The sequence below is a fragment of the Patiria miniata genome, unplaced genomic scaffold (assembly GCF_015706575.1).
Source record: "Patiria miniata isolate m_02_andy unplaced genomic scaffold, ASM1570657v1 HiC_scaffold_24, whole genome shotgun sequence".
NCBI lineage: Eukaryota > Metazoa > Echinodermata > Asteroidea > Valvatida > Asterinidae > Patiria > Patiria miniata.
In genome coordinates, this window is record NW_024037063.1 from 6,463,719 (window position 1) to 6,487,979 (window position 24,261).

Below are 24,261 nucleotides of genomic sequence, written 5' to 3' on the forward strand. Positions count from 1 at the left end.
CCCGTGTATACACGGGAATCACTGAACCCCGACACGGGAATCACTGAACCGGCTATTTTTATTGTGTAAAGTTGCCAAATCGAGGCTCTGCATGCTTATGGCGGGAGCGTGCAAAGAGCGAATTGGGTGAGACACTGCAATGCGTAGTCACTGTACACTGATGGCACCAATGCGCGCACGCACCGTGCCCCACACATTATGGTACATGTATAAGCTTTCACCAGTGAGTCATGACATGCCACCGACGTTCATGAACGGAGTCAAACTTGAACAAAAGTGATTTTAACGCTGATGGCGTAATTTTGCTCCGAGTCCATTAATGGGGAGCCAGTGCACAGTGATGTTCAAATATAGGTGTATGTTCAAGTAACTGTTCTATTTCCACGGCAATAACTGTCTCGCCTGAAGTGGGTATAACTTTTACGCAGGTTTTTTTTTTCAACACAGTCTCATATTTAAAGTTACTAAATCGCAAGTAGAATGACAAAAATTTGAGTGCATTACCTTCGATATTTCAATACAAAAATTAAGCAACCTGTGTACATTTTCATAATACATGTATTATTTTTATAAAGACAGTTAAAACATGTTTGTTTTGATTTATTGCTAGCCAAAAGGAAGGATCAAGTAAATAATGCCAGTTACATTTTCGAAATTTTCTACCACCTTAATTAAATTTCTTGCCACATATCTTTGTGATAATAATATCTGTTTGTTTTATGTAATAAACCTTGCATCCTTAATATACGATTGACTGAAAACGTAATTAATAAGTAATTTCTATATATTTGAATTATTTTGTCTATTCTAAAAGATGGGTTTTGGTTTGTTTATACAGTATAATGCCCTTATCAGATAACCTTTTTAATTACGATATTGGTTGATTCTTTTAATTGTATATTTTAAAATTGAAAATGTTGAATCTCACTGTCTTTCCTTATTGGACAAGGATATTATTATTTAGTCGGTTTGATTAAAATAATGTTAAGCACACAGTCTGCGTGAAGTCACTATTTTGTGTTCAGTGTCATGATTTCAGGAGGTTGATTGTGTCATTTTATATATTTCGTAGGTCGTCTTTTTTTTGCATTGAATTTGTGTACGTACCTGTCTGGTAAATAAGTATGTTTATTAGGAAAAACAAGAGTGTCTAGCCCAATCGGCGTTGCTTACTTTAAACACTATTTCAAAAAAAAAAAACCCCAGCTAGCACTCTTATTTTCCCAGCCAATTTAGTTGATAAATTATTTTAGTAATTTGCTGTAACAACCTAATGCGCAGTTTGCAGCCTTCATAACAAATGATATCAAATTAGCGCTTGCTTCTATTCTTCACTTGTCAAGCACTTATGAGCTTCACAATTGAAGGGTGATTGATGGAACCACCATTATTGTTTTCTGTTCTCATTGAAAAGCCATTTAACCTTTAAAGTAGACAAAGCAGGCGCTTTAATGGTTGGATTTCTTTTGTGTGTTTCCCAAAAATCTATAGGTTAAATGATAGTAGCTTACTTCAAAGGTGTCGTTGAAAAACGACTCATATAATACTCTTCAAAAACGGTAAGTTTTTTTTTCCTCCGGTGGAGTGTTTTGGAGATGCTGTGAATGCCAAATATCCTTGCTCTCATAATTTTTTTGGGTTTCTTTTTGCTTAAAATTTGTGAGAATCCAATGTTGATGTTTGTCTTTAATTGTTTAATCCGTTAAGTTTGTCAGACCCGAGGTTGGGTCTTCTCAGGACCGGGCGGGGGGGGGGGGGGGGGGGTGGAGAGGGGCACATTGCGACGGCCAAAATATTCGTAAAATTCAGAAGGGAACGTTTGCCAGATATGAAGATGTCATTCGGTTGCGTTGCCCTTATTACCGCAAGAAGGCACTTCACTGTATCGGTGCCTCATTTTTGGTAAAAACTATCTTTTTTTTAAGCATAAATTTAACATTTTTTATTTAAGAAACAACTTTTGACATCTTCACCACCCTTAGGGCGCTAAATAACATCTTTTTGTGATTGTGACCAAACAGTTGAAGCTGTTTTTAACGAAAATACACACTTAAGAAGGAGTTAAGGAAGTATAATAAATGGTTTGATTATTTTCATGCAAGATTTGCCCAACAGTACCCCAAAACAGAAAGTGTATATTGAGTCACCAGACTAGTTTAAAAGTTGTTTTTTTAACGAGAATACGCACTTAAGAAGGAGTTAAGGTATTGAAAATGCTTTTGATTTTTTCATGCAAGAATTGCCAAAAGGTACCCCGGAACATAAGACGATTCATTGTGCAGAAACGTTGAAAATCAATCGTGAAATTGGTAGCCATATTGGATTCCCATCATGCATTGCAGTTGGTCACGTGACGACGAATTTGAGTATTAATCAAGTAAAACCTTTCAGCCATTTAATGCCATTCATTCGTGTTTATCGTCGTTCTATACAAACAAAACTAGGCAAGCCAATAGTAAAGCTGGTCCCAGTCCAATGTTGTCTCAGGAGTCTACATTGGCATCGCAGGAGTCAAAAAAAAAAAGCTTTGGTTTCGGGTATGCGTGCGTCGCCGTTGCCATGCGCGCCAGCAAAATTAAAAAGCTTTTTTTTTCAGTGTAAGATGATGTCTCACAACCGCCAAACTCACTGATTTCACTGGAATCCTGCTGCTGCACAAATTTAACGTGGTTTTAGATGTTATATTTTGCACTAAATTTAGTCGGGCACATTTTGCAGTCATCTGCATTGAACATCAGTCGACATTTGAAAAAAAAGTAATAAATAATGAAGCCGCGTCGCCGCACCACTTTTGGGGCAAGCTCCATACCAGAAACCGAAGGAAAAACAAGAGTGTCTCTCCCAATCAGCGTTGCCTACTGTAAACGCTAATTTTAAAAACAGCTAGCACGCTTGTTTTTCCCCTACCACGTCACTTTCAGTTGATAAATTATTTTAGTAATTTGCTGTAACAACCTAATGCGCAGTTTGCAGTCTTCATAACAAATGATATCAAATTAGCGCTTGCTACTATTCTTCACTTGTCAAGCACTTATGAGCTTCGCAATTGATGGGTGCATAATGGAACAATTTCATTATTGGTTTCTTTTCATTTGAAAGCCGTGTGACCTGTAAAGAAGACAAAGCAGCGCTTTAATGGTTGGATTTCTTTGTGTGCATTCCAGAATCTACGGGTTAAATGATAGTTGCGCGCTTCATATGTGTCATTGATAAACGACTATACCAGCTCCAACGACAGTATTGTTGGGTTCCTTTGTGCTTAACATTTGTGAGAATCCAATGTTGATGTTTGTCTACTATTGTTTAATCCGTTAAGTCTATCAGGAGCGAGGTACTTGGGGTTTTCTCATGACCGGGCAGCGAATCTCTTTTTACCCCGAACGACATCCAGATGTGGTGTTGTACGCTATGTCGTTTTGGACTTCTCTTAAAAACATGAGAAAACATATACAATTAGAAGGGAAAAAATGAATTCGAAGGTAATTAAATTCGGACATTATTTCTTTTTACAAAAAAAATCCTCAAAAGCCTCATACAGATTAGAAACAAAAATTTGGGTAAAAGTGGTGTTTCCGACCCACATCGTCGGCGTGGATCCCGCGCGATACAAAATCACGACCCTACCAGCTGGGCTATCGAACTGCTCGGGAAACCTGGAAATTCATGGTAATAAATATATACCTGCATACGTATCATCGTAAAGCATCGTACAGGGCGCTCAACAACCATGTAATGCGGATGTTGTTTGGGAAAAAATAATTCGCGACCGGGCCGGGGGGGGGGGGGCATTACTTGCGACGGCGAACATTTTTCGTAAAATTCGGCAGGAAGGTTTGCCGGCCAGTAGCCTACATTTCACTCATTTACGTTGCACTAATTACTGCAAGAGCGCACTTCACTGTATCGGTGCCTCATTTTTGGTAAAACAATTTTTAACATAAATTCTACATTTTTCATTACAGAAGCAACTTCGACATCTTCATCACCCCGAGGGCGCTATGTACCATATTTTTTGTGATTTTGACCCAACAGTCGAATTTGTTTTTGACGAATTACGCACTTAAGAGCACTGAACTCATGCTCTGGTGTTTCAGAGGCAACAGTGGCGTGGGTTCGAGCCCGCCGGGTGTGCCCTTAAGGAAGGTACTTTACCATTATTGCTTCGTCCTTCGGATGGGACGTAAAGCCGTAGGTCCCGTGTGTTAAATGCAATGCACGAAAAGAACCCAGTCCTTAGGAGAAAAACCAACCAAGAACCAAGAACTTAAGAAGAACTTAAGGCAGTATCATAAATAGATTTGATTTTTGCCATGCAAGAATTGCCAAAAAGTACCCGATAACAAAGACGATTGTGCAGAAACGTTGAAAATTATTCGTGGATTGGCAGCCATATTTGAATCACATCATGCATTGCAGTTGGTTACGTGACCATGAATTTTAGTCTTAATCAATCGTCGTTCTATACAAACAAAACTAGGCCAGCCTATAGGAAAGCTGGTCCCAGTAGAACGAGCGACCGGTAAATGCATGATGTATGTGCACTATTAGAATTGAAGTATATAATTTGCACAAAGAAATGAAACCATTTTAAGCCTGTTTCATCCTCTTTGCAAAATGAACCGCTTACAGAATGAACAGAAATTGTGTTACATCTATCATTATTGTGTTGTTTATTAGTGTGAGGAAAGCGTACAAGGCTGATTAAAAAAAAAATATTCGCTTGCGCAAATTGGATGTTATTTTTTGAAGCCCGGGAAGGGAGAGGGTGGATTTTTTTTTTGGAATTTCCTAATTCGTTCGCACGAATTACTAATTCGTGGGAACGAATTAGTAATTCGTGCGAACGAATTACTGGAGTTATTCGTGCGAACGAATTACTGGAGTTATTCGTGCGAACGAATTGGTAATTCGTGCGAACGAATTACTGGAGTTTGCTAATTCGTTCCCACGAATTAGTAATTCGTGGGAACGAATTAGTAATTCGTTCGCACGAATTAGTAATTCGTGCGAACGAATTAGTAATTCGTGCGAACGAATTAGTAATTCGTGCGAACGAATTAGTAATTCTTGCGAACGAATTAGTAATTCTTGCGAACGAATTAGTAATTCGTGCGAACGAATTAGCAAACTCCAAAAAAAAATTCCACCCTGTCCCTTCCCGGGCTTCATATTATTTGTTATTCTTGAAAATGCACATGACGTAGTAAATGCAAAACACGTAATTTATTCAGTAGGATGATTAAGCTGTGCATTGATAGTACTGACGCGCCATAAAGTGTATAATATTGAGTCACGGGAAAGATCTGGGACTTTACAGTTTTAAATTTATCTTATATTTTTAACGTTGATAATTATGAGAAACTTAAAACGTGTTTTCTTAATGCGTTCACTATATTTATGCGATGTTTGTGAACAGTGTATATTTAATGTTTATCAGTTTATCAATTAACACGCTGCCACTCTTCCCCCCTTTTTGGGGTTGCCCCCCCCTTTTTTTGGTTGCCCCACCCCTTTTTGGTTTTAAGACAGATTTTCACATTTTGGTCAGAACATTCTAAAGAATTTGACGAGTGGCTCACAATGGAACCATTGTTGTTTAATACAAAATTGTCATTTTCTTTATATCATAGTTGATAGTCGGTATAAGGACTTTGTTTTCGAGCAATGAAAACAATTCAGTATGAGCAGTCAATGCTCTCGCTGGAGTAACTAAGGCGTAATATTGAACAAAAGTATACACATCACTAGCCTACAGGTGCCACCCCTCCCCTTTGAATAATGTATGCACCCCGAGTGCTCCCTCAGAATTGTAACCCTATTGACACCAATGAGTACTCTGCACAATTGCAACCGTGCTTGGCAAGAGCCTTTTCTAAAAAAAAAAAGTTCACATTTACAATCGAAGTATTTGAAAAAAAGAAACTTCATTTAATAGAGTTTGGAGGCGTCTTTTGATTGTTCGGTTCTTTGAAAGCCGGACAATTTTTTATCCTTTGTGTTTTTTTCTGAGAAGTGCTAAACACTGGTTGGGAAAAACGAAAAAATGTATCAAATGACATAAGGAAACACATTTGGCATAACAAATAAATAAATAAAATTGGAAAACTAAATTGAACACGCTGATATGATATCATAACTCTCCGCCATATATTATTTGCTATATTTGTGATGTTTCCCCACCAATAATAAAGCAGCACGTTCCGGCTTGGTATCAACCAATCCAGTGCGAGCTGTTCATTAGTATTCATTTCACTGACCAATCAGTGTCTCTCATCTCCGTGGAATGCTAACCTTGCTGGAAAGCAGGAGCGCTACGTCGCCAGTTTCATTCCAGACGCTGCGCTGTGGTAACGCGTTGATCTCTGCAGTGTTAGCGATGGTCTGATCGACGTTAGCGGACCTAAGCTGATTGTACGGGACAAGTTTGATTGCGTGTTCTGACGTGAAACCTATCATCGAACTCATAAGATTAGCAGATTAAGACAATGCAGTCATTTCGAGGATTCGTTTTTATGTTGAACGTTAATGCGATTCGTAATTCATAGCCGGCTGTATATTTATCCAATCAGAACGTGACTCTCTTGTTCGAGGCTCGACTTAATATCATTGTAGTGAACATTTCAAAAATAACACGCTTGATCAGATTCTTTTACAATGGCAAAACTGTACGCCAGTTTCAAAGTTGTGAATCTGATGGTATTTTTGGAAGTGGTGATTTTTGTCAATGGGCATGAATTTCATACACGACAACAACTCATGTACGCTGCAGAAAATTGCGCACTACAAGGATCAGCATATGCAACCAAAACTGTTCGATCTCGTGCCATTTGCGGAGTGAAATGCGGCATGGATGAACGTTGCAAGTCGTTTAACTTTAACGACTGCAATAAAACGTGCGAGTTGAACCTTGCCACCAGACGAGAGCATCCCGAAGACTTCAATGCAACTCAAGGGAGTGTGTACTTTGATGCAGATGAGGACACACCTCTCTCCTCATTGACTGATAGCTCCTTGAATCTCTACAGAAGTTGCAAGATGCTCTTAGATGCCGGTTATCATTCAAGTGGTATCTACACAATCTACCCAGAGCGATTTGATGGTTGCAGTCTTCGTGTCTACTGTGACATGGAAACTGACGGCGGGGGATGGATCGTGTTTCAGAGGCGACAAGATGGCAGTGTGGACTTCTACCGTAACTGGGCCGAGTACCAGGCTGGCTTTGGCGATCGGTCCGGTGAGTTCTGGTTGGGCAATGACAACTTGGTGACTCTGACGTCTGATGACTCACGTGGAACATGGGAGCTACGCGTTGATTTAGAGGACTGGGAGGGCAACACAGCATGGGCAAAGTACTCAGATTTCAAAATATCCCCGGGTGAGTACAATCTGAATATTGGCCAGTACGATGCCAGCAGCAGTGCCGGTGACTCTCTTGCGTATCACAGAGGACGTCCCTTCACAACAAACGACCATGACAATGATGCATCTGGATCATATCATTGTGCACAATCCCTCCACGGGGCCTGGTGGTTTGGTTGGTGTTCGCACTCCGACTTGAATGGTGAATATTACCCAGATGAGCATGCAGCCGCTCATGAAAAAGGCGTGTATTGGCACTACTGGAAAGGCCATTCCTATTCTCTGAAAACCAGCCAGATGAAACTCCGTGCGATGCGGCAATGAATACTTTTTGCGAACGTGACATTAGGTTGGTTATTGTTAACTCAATTTTTTTTTTACCAAGGCTGATGCGCTCGCCGGCATGTCAATTTTCCAAAGTGACCGAGCCTACCGGACTGTGGATGTTCAATCCCTGCACGGCCATGATAAGTAATAGATGAAAACAAAAATGGAAAAAAAAGACTATGGGGAAACTGTGCATTGCTAGAAAAATGAATAATAGATGTTAGGCAGGTTTACCTGAAATGCGGCTACGAGGCTTAATTTAACACATACATGATGCATATACATCTTCCTATTTTGGGCACTATCAGACAATGGGTGGGGCTGTTCATTGTTGCACAATATTGACGACGGGAGTTACAAAAAAAAAACACTCGTGAAAAACGGCACTCGTGAAAAAAATATTGGAGAAGGGGATTAATGAATATCCCCTTCCCTGGGATGCTACGTCACTGATATAAGTTTGTTAATAACAGAGCCCCAAAACGTCATTTGATGTCAAACCGTCCCCATCCATACCCCTGTTTGAAATTATTGTAAGTAATTGAAGAAATCGAATGAAAGCACCGACATCGAATGAAACAACGGGCTAACGTTTAATCTGGAAATACTTTCTTGTCAAGTTCAGAATTATTTGTGTCCTGAGAACGATAATTCATTTATCACATGGTAGACTGGTTCCCACATCTATCAGAATCAGTGTACTTGCAGAGCAGAGCTGCTCTTGCAAAAATAGTTTTTTCCCGGGTTTTTTTTGGACGCCCAGTCGCCCACAATTGCGAAAAAAGTAAGTGAATTAAAATTTTCGGCGCATTATTATATTCAACTTACGTTTGGTTGAATTTAAAGTTATTTTTAATCTCATTTTATTCTTTATGATTTATCCATCAATGCAGCCAAAAACAACAAATTACTTAAACCTGTCTCATGTTTACAAAAAGACAAATGCCAAAATTCCAATTCTGTTATGTCCTGATAGAAACACAAATACTGTACAAATAAAACATAGAATTGATAAAATAGAGTTTAACTAAAAATATCAATTAAAAACTTTGGTCCCGGATTTTGTTGTTGTTGTACAAAGTGGTTTTGTTGTTGCGCTTAAAACTTATGTAAATATAAAAGAGAGAAACAATTGTCAAAAAAATAATAATCAATAAACAAGTTCATATCTCATTTTTGTCATTATCTGTAACAGAACAGGCCAAATAATGTAGGCCTTACGTATGCACTTTTTTTCAACTTTTGGATACAAATTTGGAGAAAATGAAATATTTTAAATTCAATTTGGAGTATAAAGCTACAGGGAGCAGAAAACTAGATTAATTTGGTTGGATTTAAACGTATATATATATATATATATATATATATATATATATATATATATATATATATATATATATATATATATATATATATATATATATATATATATATATATATATATATATATATATATATATCTATATATATATATCTCTCTCTCTCTCTCTCTCTCTATATATATATATATCTATATATATATCTATATATATATCTATATATATATATATATATATATATATATATATATATATATATATATATATATATATGCTATTTTGCCTGTACATTGCACAATATAAATAATGACACGAGGATAAATAACCTGAGTGATAAGAACCGAACCATTATTGATTCTAATCACTAAGTTTGTTGTTTGCTATCTCGCTTGTATATTGCAGCACAAAAACAAAAAGGTTCCAATGACCTATGACGTTGAATAAACCGAGTGACAAGAACCTATCCATGATTCAGTTTCCCCGATTTATTCCAAGTTTTCTGTTTACAAGAATGTGATTCTATTTTTAGCAGCTGTAGGGATACTGAGGTTTTGCTGAAGCCCACCGCCATTATAAATGATGTTGCCCAGGCTCTAAAATTGTTCTATTTTGCAACAAAATAGAGAAATTTTAGAGCCTATTTCATCCGCATTTTTCAGAAATACGAGCTCGCAGTCCTCTTCAAGGCTTCTAACCTTCTTTTTTTTTTTTTACAAACCCTCAAGTTCATTGCCTACGTACAAAATACTCTAATAGCAAAGAAATTGAGGGCATATGTAAATCGTGATTTGAAGGCGTAGGCAACTTCGGGCCTATTTACTAACCTGTAATCTTTAGCTCAGCTCTTTATATCTCACCTATAGAGGGCGGCATAGCCTACGGTTAATTTGGTCAGAGCCGTATATAGAGGGAGTTGCGACATAAGGGTGCACACGGGTAAATATGCCCAAATCCATCCGCCAAGCTCATGAATAAAAGTTATATCCTCAAAATATTCAATATTAGAGAGTTCTGCGAGCCATAACATTGGGTAATTGAAAAGATATGGAAATGAACCTCTGGCCCGGACTTGGAGCTTCCAATTCTGAGCATTTTGGATGCAATTGGGCCCGAAAGCGGCGCTCCTTTGTCATGTTGTGGAGGGATCGTTTTTCAAGATGGCTACTTTTCAGCTTTAGGAAAAATGGCGGTCGTCTTCTTTGGGTGAACATTTCTCGACAATGCAATGGTCAACCCACCAAAAATGAAAGGAGAATGAGAGATGACATGTCGATCATCATTTCTCTGTGCAGCTTAAATACCTGTGAGAGTTCTGAGTATTTTAAAAAGAATTTTGAAGTATGGGCACTTAGCACTGATATATGGGAAATTCATTGCAGGGGTGCATCCATAAGGGTCGCACTGTTTGGAACCAAAATGGCGGATTATGCATCAGTGCACATAATTCGTACACAATAGTCGCACGCTGCACTGTACACATAATGAACGGCCATTATGGTTCAACAGTCCGAAGTTGTCGCAACTCTCTCTATATACGGCGCTGAACCTGACACTGTCGACTATACGCAGTCATGTGGTTGCGAAGGCCTTAGCGTCGCTGTTGTTAGACAAAGTGAATCCGATTACGTACTTGGACGCTACAGACAGAGCAGTGAAATTCATGCACCCCAAAAAACCATGGCCTTTTGAGAGTTGTGTTCTTTGAAAATATGCTGAGCATGATTGAAGGGCAGAAGCTAAAAAAATTGGATTATTCTGGATTCACCGAGTACTTACGAAAATCCCCTTCAGAAATGCCTTCATGAAATTGCATCCAGGCCTATATAACAAATCGACTTTTATGTAGTGACGTATCCATGTCTTGTGTCTTGGGACGTAAGGAGAGGAAACAAACGAACACAATCTGAAGAAACAGAACGGTGGTGCATTCATATATTCATGTTAAAAAAAGGCCAAGTGTGTTTGCTAACATTACACCAAACTGCTCAAAATGGTCATTCACACTAAACCTTTGTAAAAAAATCCCATTGTCTATTGATTTATGTACATTCCTATATTAATTTGACTGGAACATTTGTATCTATCTGCATACGTACACCCCCACAATAGGAATCGAATTCTTTTTTCATTCATCCGGTCCACCCCCTCTGTTAAACATGTAAGTCATAAGCTCAATTACAAAACATTTACAAAACACAATTCTTCCAACAGAATAATCGGTATTTAGTATATTGGATTTTTTTGTGAACACAAAATCCTAATATTTTGTGATGTCGTTTAAATTTCTCAATTTCATGCAATCAATGAAGGTTTGATAATTATTCTGAATGTAAAGTAATTAGCTTGTGGCCTTCACTTTATGGAGTAGGCATACAAACCAGAGAAACAACAATATGCCTACCCCTATGTCTTTTGAATCGCTGGAACTAAATCAATATCGCCAGGGTATTTCTTGTTATCGTGTGGAGGAGTGCATTGTTAAGACTGCTGCTAAAATTGAAGACGTATTTATTAGCGAAAGGTAGCTCCAATTGCCTTTTCATTAAATTGTTAGAGTAGAAATCAGTGACCGTGAAATCGTTCGCAATAGTTGAAAGCGATAGTCGGTGCTTTTATTATTACATTGGAAATGATAACAAGCAACTGAACCAAATAAGACGTCAACGTCTCGCTTTCTCCATATACAGAGTGATAATAGCACGCCTTCATTATACAATTCAGCCAATCAAATGCTACGGTTTGTCATTCGTGGGAAAACTGACCAATCATTACGAACCCCTGGAGCAGAATGACGTATTAACCCCGATGACCAATCAGTGAGTTACACACCATCTACCTATACACATTCCTTTCCAGGCAGTACCGAATGCCATCAACGCCGATCCCGTATATCATACAGCGTTATTTAAATCACGGTGTCCAGAAGTTTCATTCGAGACTCTGCGCTGTGGTAACGCGTTAATGTCTGCAGTGTTAGCGATGGTCTGATGCATCGAAGTTAGCAGATCTAACCTGATTGTAGGGGACAAGTTGGACTGCGAGTTCTGGCATAAATTGTACCATCTAACTCGTCATAAAATAAACAGACTAAGACAATGCAACATTTTCAAGGATTCATTCTTATGTTGAATGCGATTCATAATTCATAGCCGTTTGTATCTTTATCGACTCAGAACGTGACGCTCTTGTTCGAGGCTCGACTTAAAATCATTGTAGTGAACATTTCAATAACAACACACTTTTGATCAGATTCTTTGACAATGGCAAAACTGAACGCCAGTTTCAAAGTTATGAATCTGATGGTATTTTTGGAAGTGGTCATTTTTGTCGATGGACATCAATTTCATACAAGACAACAACTCATGTACGCTGCAGAAAATCGCGCACTACAAGGGTTTGCATATGCAACCAAAACTGTGCGATCTCGTGTCATCTGTGGACGGGAATGTAGCATGGACAAACGTTGCATGTCGTTTAACTTTAACGACTGCAGTAAAATATGCGAGTTGAACCTCGCCACAAGACGAGATCATCCCGAAGACTTCAATGCAACTCAAGGGAGTGTGTACTTTGATGCAGATGAGGACACACCTCTCTACTCACTGACTGATAGCTCCTTGAATCTCTACAGAAGTTGCAAGATGCTCTTAGATGCCGGTTATCATTCAAGCGGTATCTACACAATCTACCCAGAGCGATTTGATGGTTGCAGTCTTCGTGTCTACTGTGACATGAAAACTGACGGCGGAGGATGGATCGTGTTTCAGAGGCGACAAGATGGCAGTGTGGACTTCTACCTTAACTGGGCCGAGTACCAGTCTGGCTTTGGTGATCTGTCCGGTGAGTTCTGGTTGGGCAATGACAACTTGGTGACTCTGACGTCTGATGATTCACGTGGAACATGGGAGCTACGAGTTGATTTAGAAGACTGGGAGAACAACACGGCATGGGCAAAGTACTCAGATTTCCAAATATCCCCGGGTGAGTACAATCTGAATATTGGCCAATACGATGCCAGCAGCACTGCCGGTGACTCTCTTGCGTATCACAGAGGACGTCCCTTCTCAACAAACGATCGTGACAATGATGTATGGGGATCAAATTGTGCACAATCCCGCCGCGGAGCCTGGTGGTTTCGTGGTTGTTCGCACTCCGGCTTGAATGGTCAATATTACCCAGATGAGCATGCAGCCGCTTATGAAAAGGGCGTGTATTGGCACCACTGGAAAGGCTATTCCTATTCTCTGAAAACCTGCCAGATGAAACTCCGTGCTATGCGGCAATGAATATGTTTTTTGCGAACGTGTCATTAAGTTGGTTATTGTCAATTCAAAATTGAATATTTTTACCCATGTATGATACGCCTGCCGGAGAGGGGTGTGACTTTTTCCAACATGACGGAACCGACCGGAGTGTGGATGTTAAATCTCTGCCCGGCCTTAAACAGTAGGATGAAAACGAATGTGGAAAAGACGATTAATGTGAAACTGTGCATTGTAAGAAAAGTGATTATAGATGTTTGGCAGGTATACCTGAAATGCAGCCACGCGAGGCTTTACATAACACATATATGATGCATATACAACATCTTCCTCTTGGGCAAAGGCTGTTTCCCGCCCCTAAATATATGGGGACCGGTAGCTAGCTCCCTGCGCGCGCGCTCTTTGATTGCTTATTTTCAAATCGCTGTATAGCTCTGGTGCATGGACGGTGATTCAACGCATGATTAAAAAAAACCCTCATGTTTGTCTTACCACAAAAAGTAGGCAAATCCATGAATCTGTAACTTTTCTTTACAAAAAGTAAGCACTCGTGAAAAAAACGGCACTAGTGAGAAATATTAAGGAGGGGGATAAATACCCCTTACCCCTCGCGGATGCTACGTCACTGATACACATTTGTAAATAACAGCGCCCCAAAACGTCATTTGATGTCAAACCGTCCCCATCCAGTCCATACCCCTGTTTGAAAGTAATTGAAGAAATTGAATGAAAGCACCAACACCGAATGAAACGACGAGCTGACGTTTAATCTGGAAAAAAATTCTTGTCAAATTAAGAATTATTTGCGTCCTGACAAAAATTCATGTATCACATGGTAGACTGGGTTCCACCTCTATCAGAACAAGTTAACCTGCAGAGCAGATCTGACTGTGCGAAAACAAGTATTTTTATAAAAATTTTGGACGCCCTCAATAACCAAAATAGTAAGTGAATTGAATTTGTCCAGCGTATTATCATATTCAATACCTTTGGTTAAATGTGAAATTTTCTTTAATCTCAAGCTATATGATATAACGATAAATGACAGCCAAAACAACGCATTATTTAAAACTGCCTCGTGCTTACAAAAGGGTAAAGGCCAAAATTCAAAATGTTTTAAGTCTTGATGGAGAAACAAATATTGTACAAATATAACATTGCATCAATGAAATATAGTTCAACAAGTAATATCAATTCAAAACTTTGGTGGCAGGTATTTTCTTTCTCTCAAAATAATACAATTGAAAATTTTCCCATTAATCCGCAAAGTCATCGTTGTTAATACGGAGATTTGCGATTTCAGCTTTTGTACATTGTGGTTTTGTCGTTGCGCTTAAATTATGTAAATATGAATGAAATAAGAAACGATTGTAAAACAATAATAATCAGTAAACAAGTTGATATCCCATTTTTGTTATGACTGAACATATCACATAATCTTACGTGTGCCCCGTCTACCTTTGGATACCTATGTTCCGAAAATGAAATAAGTCAAATTCAATTAACCCTGAATGATAACTGCTTATATGGAATATAAAGCTACAGGGAGCAGAAAACTAGATTAATGTGGTTGTATATCTAAACGTCTTTAATTGCCATTTTGCCTGTACATTGCATAATGTAAATAGTAACATAATAATGATGAACAAATTGAGTGACAAGAACCAAACCATTATTGATTCTTATCACTCAGTTTGCTGTTTGCTATTTCGCTTGTATATTGCGGCACAAAAAAACAAAAAGGTTCCAATGACCTATGACGTTGAATAAACCGAGTGACAAGAACCAATCAATGACTGAGCTTTTCTTGATTTATTCAAAGTCTCCTACATGTATTTGCAAGAATATGATTTTAGTACTGTATTTAGCTGCTGTAGGGCGACTGGAACTATGCTTCAAAACAAGAAAATGTATATGTCTACCCTTCCATCTGTAACCTCGTCTACAGGCCCAGTGGCGAATCGAGAGGGGGGGGGGGGGCTTTCATCCGCTGATTATAATGTTATGAAACTAGTAACATCAGGCCAACAATGATAATTGGAACGCTAAAGCTCCTATTTTATTCTAAAATTTCCTTGGAATGCAAGGGAAAGCTCCGTAGACTTCAGTTTTTTTTCTTTGGGGGGGGGGTGTACCTCCTGCCCCACCCATCATGGCATGACGTTTGGCACGCTTTCGCTCAGCCCCCTTGATATAACCCCCTCCCCCTCCGTTTCCGGGAAGTTAGATCCGCCTCTGCGGCCATCACTGGAACCTTGACTTTAACCCTAAGATCATATCCAATCACCATTGATCATTCCGAAATACTAAGAATCGTTCAAGAATGTTTGAAACATCATACCTTTTACCAAAAAGCAAACCTTTAAGCGCCGAGGAAAACCAAAACTGGATTGGGAGCCTTAAGAAGTAATGTAGATATGTTTAGATCTGGAGTTATAGTTCAAAATCCTTGAAATGAGTTTTGGCCCGTCCCTGCATTTTTATTATTTCGAAAACGGGACCAATAACCCCCTGTACTAATAACGTCACGCAATGTTTACCGCAGTGCATTGTGGGATTGAGTAGGGGTCGCCGCACCGCGATTGCTATAGAGAACATGTAGTATTTGTCGTAATTCGCACAGTGGGATATTGTCATGATTGTGTGTCGAGGCGAACAGCGGACATCCAGTCTATAGAGGGCAGCACCCAATGTTTACAGCGGTTTCAAAGGACCTCCCATCAATTCAGCCGTGCACATGCCATCACAGTCAACGCTCGCGTCCAGCCAACAGAGGGCAGCACAGGCATGGATAATGCCCTTCTCCAAGAAGACAAATAATAATAACGTCCCTTATCAACCACTACTCGACTAATCGTCCTCGCTCGAACTTTATGTCTAGAGCTGATGCTTCCCATCAAACTGCAGTGTTCAGGGGTGTTTTTATGCGTGATGAGACAAAAGCCGATCGGAAAATAGCAAGTGAATGATTCATCTTGGTAATTGTATTTTTAATGTGACATTATATGCGTTTTACCGTTCATTGCGAATCATTACGTCAAATCATCCTAAAAACCTTCCTTTTTCCATTTATGTAATCAAAATTATTCTGCGTAAAAGTTGGATTGGTTGCATGAAAACATTATCACTTTGAAAATTTGTGTTTTCCATTTCGACGTTGCGGCAACAACAAAAACACTCCATGAACAATTGGACGCCGTATACAAACTAAAAAAACTATTCAGCCCTTCATGCATTGTCGGTAAAACGAAGAAACAAATGAGGCCTTACTTTATTGAATGACGGCGTATATCTAACACATTAAGATGTTTAATCTTTTTTTCAAATTGACACATATTTCAGAAATAAGTATTGAGGTCGGATTTGTTTTGCGTCTTTTAAGCGTAATACTTTTGAATTGAATTTGTTTGGTAATACTCTACTGATCCGACTTCCATCGTCGGCCTTGGCACTCGTATTATGCGTCGGTTTGAGCGTGTTGGTAATTTATTCATGGTACTCCGTTAAATACACGGTGTCAGTAAGTAGGCCAAGCTGTGTACCATGACAACGAAGGAATGGTTGCCTTCTGTAAAAGAGTGTAGTCATGGTAACCATCCAAGTAACAACAAGCCTCAGCCTCCCTATATTCATAAAGATCGCTGGAACAAAATTTATATCGTAGGAGGAAAATTGTATCATCCGTTCGTCTTTTTAATTAAGAGTGCTGCTTAAATTGAATACCGCACGTCTTCGTTAATTGACAGCTCGTGAAATCCAAAAGAGCCCTCTTATTAAATTTTAATCATGGAATCAAAGAGCGTGAAATTGATATCAAAGGCTGTAGCTTTATTATTACACCACTTGCCTTGATATGGTGATTGATAACGTCTTGAGTGCTTTTTAACGTTTCTCTTTATCTTGCATGTGATAAGATGACACGCCTACAAAGGTTAGCCAATCAAAAGCTACGTATGTATCAGGCAGTAGCATTGACCAATCACGAGCCGCTGACGTGGCATGAGGTCCAATTCTACCATCCCTGTCGGGCCTGATATCGGGGTATTTCATTTTATCCTCAGCTCTGGAGCAAGTCATACAAACGTTTCTCGTCGAATTACAGGGCAGTGATTTCACGATTTATGCAGTTTTATAATCGCCATCGACATTTATTTAATCAGACCTGACATATCGCTAGATTTATTTCAAGAACAAACTGATTGCTACGTTCCATCTTTCGTTTCAAGAGGAGAAGATGGCGATAAGGATCTTGGTTTTGAATTTAATTTGCATTACATCCCTTGTTTTTCAGGGAGCTATTCTGTCTGTCTCTGGAGTTGAAACTTTATCTTATACAAGCGAACATACATTTTATGCTGCTGAAAATCGCGCATTAAGAGAATTTACATATGCTATTAAAACTGTGCGATCTCGTGTCATCTGCGGACGTGAATGCAGCATGGATGAACATTGCAAGTCGTTTAACTTCAACGAATGCAGTAAAATGTGTGAGTTGAACCTTCTTACAAGACGAGAGCATCCCAAAGACTTCATTGCAACTCAAGGGAGTGTGTATTTTGATGCAGATGAGGACACACCTCTCTACTCACTGGCTGATAGCTTCTTGATTCGCTACCGAAGTTGCAAGATGCTCTTAGATGCCGGTTATCATTCAAGTGGTATCTACACAATCTACCCAGAGGGATTCGGTAAACACAGTCTTCGTGTCTACTGTGACATGGAAACTGACGGTGGAGGATGGATCGTGTTTCAGAGGCGACAAGATGGCAGCGTGGACTTCTACCGTAACTGGGCCGAGTACCAGTCTGGCTTTGGCGATCTGTCCGGTGAGTTCTGGTTGGGCAATGACAACTTGGTGACTCTGACGTCTAATGATTCACAAGGAACATGGGAGCTACGCGTTGATTTAGAGGACTGGGAGGGCAAAACATCATGGGCGAAGTACCCAGACTTCCAAATATCTCCGGGTAACTACAATCTGAATATCGGTCGACACGATGCCAGCAACACTGCCGGTGACTCTCTCAGGCGTCACAGAGGGCATCCCTTCTCAACAAAGGATCGTGACAATGATGTATCGGAGCGAAATTGTGCACAATCCTACCACGGCGCCTGGTGGTTTAGGAGTTGTTTGCTCTCCAACTTGAATGGTCGATATTATCCAGATGAGCACGCAGCTGGTGATCGTTTGGGCGTCTGTTGGCAATCCTGGAAAGGCGATTTCTATTCTCTGAAAGCCTGTCAGATGAAAATTCGTGCGATGGGACCATAAATACTTTTTTTTTCATTAAAGGCCACAGCACACGAGAGCTACGTGCGGAGCAAAAAAAGGCATTGGTTGCCGTTTGCTCAGTACGTAGCTTAGAAAATATCACGGTTTGCGGCAAATTTTTGATACAGCTTCTGCTCTGCGAGGCCGTTAGCAAAATATCTATCCTGTTTCATTTAATTCGCCTTGCGTGGAGAAAACAAATCACAGTGTGCGGGCAACCTGTCGAGTGCTCACAAAAGGACACACGACAAACAAGTATGCCCACTCTTCAACCTCCATCCTCGTCTCCTGACCGTCACTTCACACTTGATGTTCACCCTGGAATCAGACCTAATTTTCCACCTGTGGTTTATTACCCATATTTTTTTTTAAACTTACAAATTGGTTTAAAAAGTTGAATTAAAAAAAAAATTGCCCACAATTTTTTGACACCAGAAAAAAATTGGTGTTTTTTTTTGAGGGACGGCCTATTTTGACGTGCTGGCGCCACTTACACCCCTATTAAACTACTCGCACACAAACCACATTCATATCACCAAGGCCAAATCGTGGGACTGAAAAAAAAAATCAGCCTGCGGGGGGGGGGGGGGGGGTTCAAGCCCCCCGAGGGCAACCCCCCCCCCCCCACCCCCGGGTGCGCCACTGCATGTGAGAGTTCTGAGTTTTTTTTAAAAAGAATTTAGAAGTATGGGCATTTAGCACTTGTGTCTATGGGAATTTTAATACACTGTAAGGACACTCCGTATTTTCTCGTCATGGAACATTTTTTTTCTTCAAAAAGCGGGCGCGCTAGACAAACAATGCTCACCACGCTCCGACGTCTGGCCGTTTAAGATGCAAACACAGTTGTTTTGACAATTGGAACTCAAGATAAACACATTGTATTGCAATGAAATTTCCTTTAATGGTTTGCCATGGTGTTTGATACGAAACTCTAGAAAATTGACAGGAACCGCCGAAGAATCAATGTACTTTAATTTAAAGAAATTGCAGTATGAAGGACACTCCGTATCTTATCCTCATGCAGCAATTTCTTACAAAAGAGGGCGCGCTACACAAACACTGCTCACCGCGCTACGACGTCTGGCCATTCGAGATGTAAACACAGTTATTAAAAATTGACAGGAACCGCCAAAGAATGAATGTAATATTTTGAAGGAAATTGACGTGTAAGGGTGCACACCTGTGAATAGGCCTAAACCCATCCGCCGAGCTCATGAATAAAACTTATACCCTCAAAATATTCTATATTACTAGTATTAGAGAGTTCTGAGGGCCATAAAATTGGGGAATTGAAAAAAATGTGGCAGTGAACCTCTAGCCCAGACTTGGGACTTCAAATTCTGAGTATTTTGGATGCAATTGAGCTCTAAAGTGGCGCTATTTTTTTTAATGTTGTGGAGGGATCGTTTTTCAAGATGGCTACATTTCCGCTTTTGGAAAAATAGGGGTCGTCTTCTTTCGGTGAGAATTTCTCGAAAAGTCAATGGTCCACCCACCAAAAATTAAAAATAAAATAAAAGATGACATATTGATCGCCATTTGTCTGTGCAGCTTAAGTACATGTGAGCAGTGGCGCACCAAGGATTTCGTTTGGGGAGGGGGGCTCAAATTTTGTTTGCTTACACATTTGAAAAAAAATCGGTGTTCTTGTTTGAGGGGCTGCCTATTTTGACGTTGGTGGCGCCACTTACACCTCTATTAAGCTACTCGAAAACAGGCCACATCCATATCACCAAGGTCAAATTGTAGGACATAAAAAAACTTGACAACCTGTTGGGGGGGGGGGAGGGGGGGGGGGGGGGCTGAAGCCCCCCAAGCCACCCCCGGGTGCGCCACTGGGGAGGGTGGTGGTGGTGGGGATGGGTGAGTATAGGAGGCGGGGGGGGGGGATTGTTAACAAATTCCTTTTTTCTGAATTAGCGCACTTTAAAAAAAACCGTGCTTTTTTGTGTCATATGGTGCCTTTTTTTAAGTACGTGCATGTATCGCCCTGAAAGGCACCATACATTATCGCTGTTAGTGTGCATAATTGTCGGTTTTGAACAGTGCCCCCATCGACAGATGAGCTTATATAATCATGCTCTACGTCAAGTTGATTCGGCTGATACGGTTTTGTATTAACTCACATTTAGTCATTGCATATATGAGATCAGAAGAGGCGAAATCCAGGATGCCAGATGGCAAAAGCGATCAGACTTGTTCATTTCTTCCAACTTAACCTATTTCTGTGATGTCACACTAATTGTTCAAAGTGTAGATTATTTTCACGAATCTACACTTTACTGTAGAATATTTTAAGAATCTACACCTAACTGTAGAATATTTTAAGAATCCACAGTTTTTGTTGTGAACAATTCCATGTATATTCCGGCACTGTATAATTCCATGTATAATTCCAGCACTAAAGATTTCCTTTTTTCCTTTTTTTTCCTTTAAAGTTTCAGTCCATTATAATGAAAAAAAAAGAAATGTTAATAGTACTAAAAAATGTACGAATTTTTTTTCCGAAAGAATTTGACGTGTACTTGATTTTAATAAATACCTTACTACTTTAGTTTTTTCAATTTTTACACAAACTGTTCGCGTTTTATATTTAATTTATCGTGCTGATATTTTGAATATAATATATGGTGGCTATTATAGTTTTTAACCTAAAGGGCAGTGTAAAATATTCCTCTTTATGTTATTTGCAGTTCCCTTTAATTTTTTTTGAGTGTTTTTTTTTTATATTACTATCTATACGTAAATGCTGAAAGTTTTTTAATGCTAAAAATTTAATTTTTATTTTTTGTTTTTAAATTTGTATTATAAAAAAAATCAGTGGATACCCCTCGGTTAAAGAATATGTACTTTCATTATCAAAATGACAATCATAAATAAAATGGACGAATAACTAACGAAATCAAATGAAACTTACCCAATCATATACGTCTCAGAATATATTCCAATGTAGGCCTGATGTGTTTTCCAAGCAAAATTATTTCCTGTGGTGAGTGAGATGGGCATATTCCGATGTGTAGCCTACTCATCAAGGTAAAGAAATGTGGTTCTCGATTGAATGGCCAATGACATGTGGTTCCACAAATCAAAAAGCTCTATGCACAAATGAGTTGCTTGCCAACTTTTCCTTGTGGTTGGTGTTTAAACTCCTCAGATCAATCCCGTAAAAAACAGCATCAAAGTATTTTCCGGTATAATCCCCTAGCTGTAGCATACAAGCTCCATTCGGCGTTGGGAGTAAGGAAAGACAGTGTATTCGCACTAAACACTTCTGATCGTGAATGTGTTTGTGTGACTTACCATGAGGACAAATGTACTGTGCAATTGATGAATGGAACAAAAGATGTGCACCCATCCGAAGGGTTAACAATAGAATCTTGTTACGATGCAAGCACAGGGCCAGGCAAAGTTGACTAGATTGTATGAATCTACACTTATTCACAAATGTGGTAAACCAGGGATCTTATTTGCATAAACTATTGTTGTTTTAAGAAATAGTTACGGAACTGTAGATTCGTGCATGAATGGACTCGGTCTTAGCACGAATCTACAGTTCCTCGTCCATTCTCTATAACATAATCAACATTATGTCAGAATTTATGTCATTGAAATCGCAGGAACTAAATCAATATCGCCAGAATATTTCTTGTTATCGTGTGGAGGGGTTCGTATTTTTAAGACTGCTGCAAAAACATTGAAGATGAAGACGCAATTATTACTCAATGGAAGCTTCAATTTCCTTTCCGTTTTACATGTAGAGATAATCAAAGACCGTGAAATCGTTCGCAGTGGTCGAACAAAACAGTTGCTAGTTTTACTATTAAATTTGATATGACAACATGCAACTCAACCCAATTCGACGTCACGTCGATGCTTTGCTTTCCCCAACATGTTATACAGCGATAAGATTACACGCCTTCATCATAAAAGTCAACCAATCAAACGCTGCGGTTTATTATTGGCGGGAAAAACTGACCAATTCCAAGCCACTGGTTTGGGATGACGCATTAACGTGGATGACCAATCATCGACTTACACACCGTCTGGCTCTACGAATTCCTTCCAAGCACTATATACCTAACGCCGTCAACGCCAAATTTGCTTGGAAACACGGCCGATCATCTACATCATTTTACAGTTATCGAAATTGCGGTGTACAGAAGTGTGTATATTTTTGTCAGCGTTTGTGCAATATCACTGTTTATACCATAGTTTATCAGGAAAGACATATCGCTTTACTGTCTATTTCTCCCATTGTGAGACCAAACTGGGATCGATTGAATTTGCAGGACTTTAGCATAATGATGACAATGGCGAAACAGATCTCTGCGTTGGCAAACAAAAGCAAAATTTGAAATGACTGATTTAATCATGAAGCTCAAATTTGAGTTCCATTTCTGCTCAAACACTTCAACATATCTTTCTCCTCCGGTGTAACACATAATCCACTGCAACTGTGCGCACCTTTGTGGAAAGCTCAATTCACCACTGAATCAGGCAAACTTAGAAAAAGTCGGAGTTTTGCTTTGTGATGATAAACACAATTTAAGATAGAGCCACTTTCACAATGCTTTCAATTCATCAATTTGCATAGTAACCCATTTATGTAAGATGACCTCCTTTGATACACCATGTATGAAAGATGTTTAAATACTGACATGATACGACACCAGGTGGGAGAGCATACAACTCGTGGGAACAAACTGCTCGACGCCAGGGTTGGAAGGAAATACAAGTTGAGAGTATTTCCTGGGCTTATTGCGACGCTGGGTGGCGTTCTGCCATGCAGCGGCAGCAAATTGTTTTGATAGGGAAATATTGATGATAATTGATAGAAGACTTGCCGATTATGTCATCACCTACTAACACATGCCAGACACAATGCTTCTTCAGCAAAACAAAGATATAAATGAGGCCATAATGATTTGAAATGACGGTGATTATTTAAAAATTGCTATTGATTTTCACTTGGTATCAAAAACCAATTTTTTTTTAAAGAAAATTAGTATATGCTAAACAGAGCTCAGGTCTTGATGCGTCTTAGAAACGATATTGTAAATTTGGTTAAAATTCACCAATCCGACTTTCCTCTTCGGCTATTGCATCCATCATGCCACGGTACTGTGCTGCTAATTTAATATTACAGGACCGCATTATAATATATTTATTATATACCGTATTATTATACTGTGCCAGTCAGCAGGCTAGCTGTATACCTTGGCATTGAAGAAATAATTTCTTATTGCCTACAGCCAAGATGTAGTCATAGTAACCACTGCAAACTACCCAGCCTGACTTATTTTCATTAAAATCGCCGGACCAAAATATCTATTGTAGGAATTCAACTGGTTATCGTCGGTACTACTTCGTAATTAAGAATGCTGCCTTCATTCAATGTGTCTTCATTATTAAGTGACGGTGAATGGAATCCTTAAAGAGGTTGTGGAATGCTCGAAGACATTTCCGTAATTTTGCGGGTAAATGTAGCCGCCTAAGGTGTGATGAAATAAAAACGAATAATTGTGTCTGTCATGAAATGAGTACAAAAGGTACTTTTGAGAGCTGTTTTTCAGGTCCTGTTTCGACCCGAACGTGCAATTTGTGTAAAAGTCGTCGCTGGGGGCAGCAAACAAAACATACTAAATCGTGACGTAATAAACAGGACTCGTTTATACTACGCTGCATAGGGAGTCCTGTTTATTACGTCACGATTTACTAT

At 39.3% G+C, this 24,261-nt stretch overlaps 3 protein-coding genes across 3 annotated transcripts; all 3 read left to right on the forward strand.

The window, feature by feature from the left end:
• Positions 1-6,654: 6,654 nt before the first annotated feature.
• Positions 6,655-8,032, forward strand: LOC119732698 (ficolin-3-like). The gene has a single exon (XM_038206341.1). It carries the CDS (start codon positions 6,655-6,657, stop codon positions 7,681-7,683), a length of 1,029 nt encoding a protein of 342 aa, XP_038062269.1. The 3' UTR covers positions 7,684-8,032.
• Positions 8,033-12,265: 4,233 nt separating this feature from the next.
• LOC119731838 (microfibril-associated glycoprotein 4-like) lies at positions 12,266-13,291 on the forward strand. The gene has a single exon (XM_038205116.1). It carries the CDS (start codon positions 12,266-12,268, stop codon positions 13,289-13,291), a length of 1,026 nt encoding a protein of 341 aa, XP_038061044.1.
• Positions 13,292-17,162: 3,871 nt separating this feature from the next.
• LOC119731846 (ficolin-2-like) lies at positions 17,163-18,539 on the forward strand. The gene has a single exon (XM_038205129.1). It carries the CDS (start codon positions 17,502-17,504, stop codon positions 18,537-18,539), a length of 1,038 nt encoding a protein of 345 aa, XP_038061057.1. The 5' UTR covers positions 17,163-17,501.
• The last annotated feature ends 5,722 nt before the right edge of the window (positions 18,540-24,261 follow it).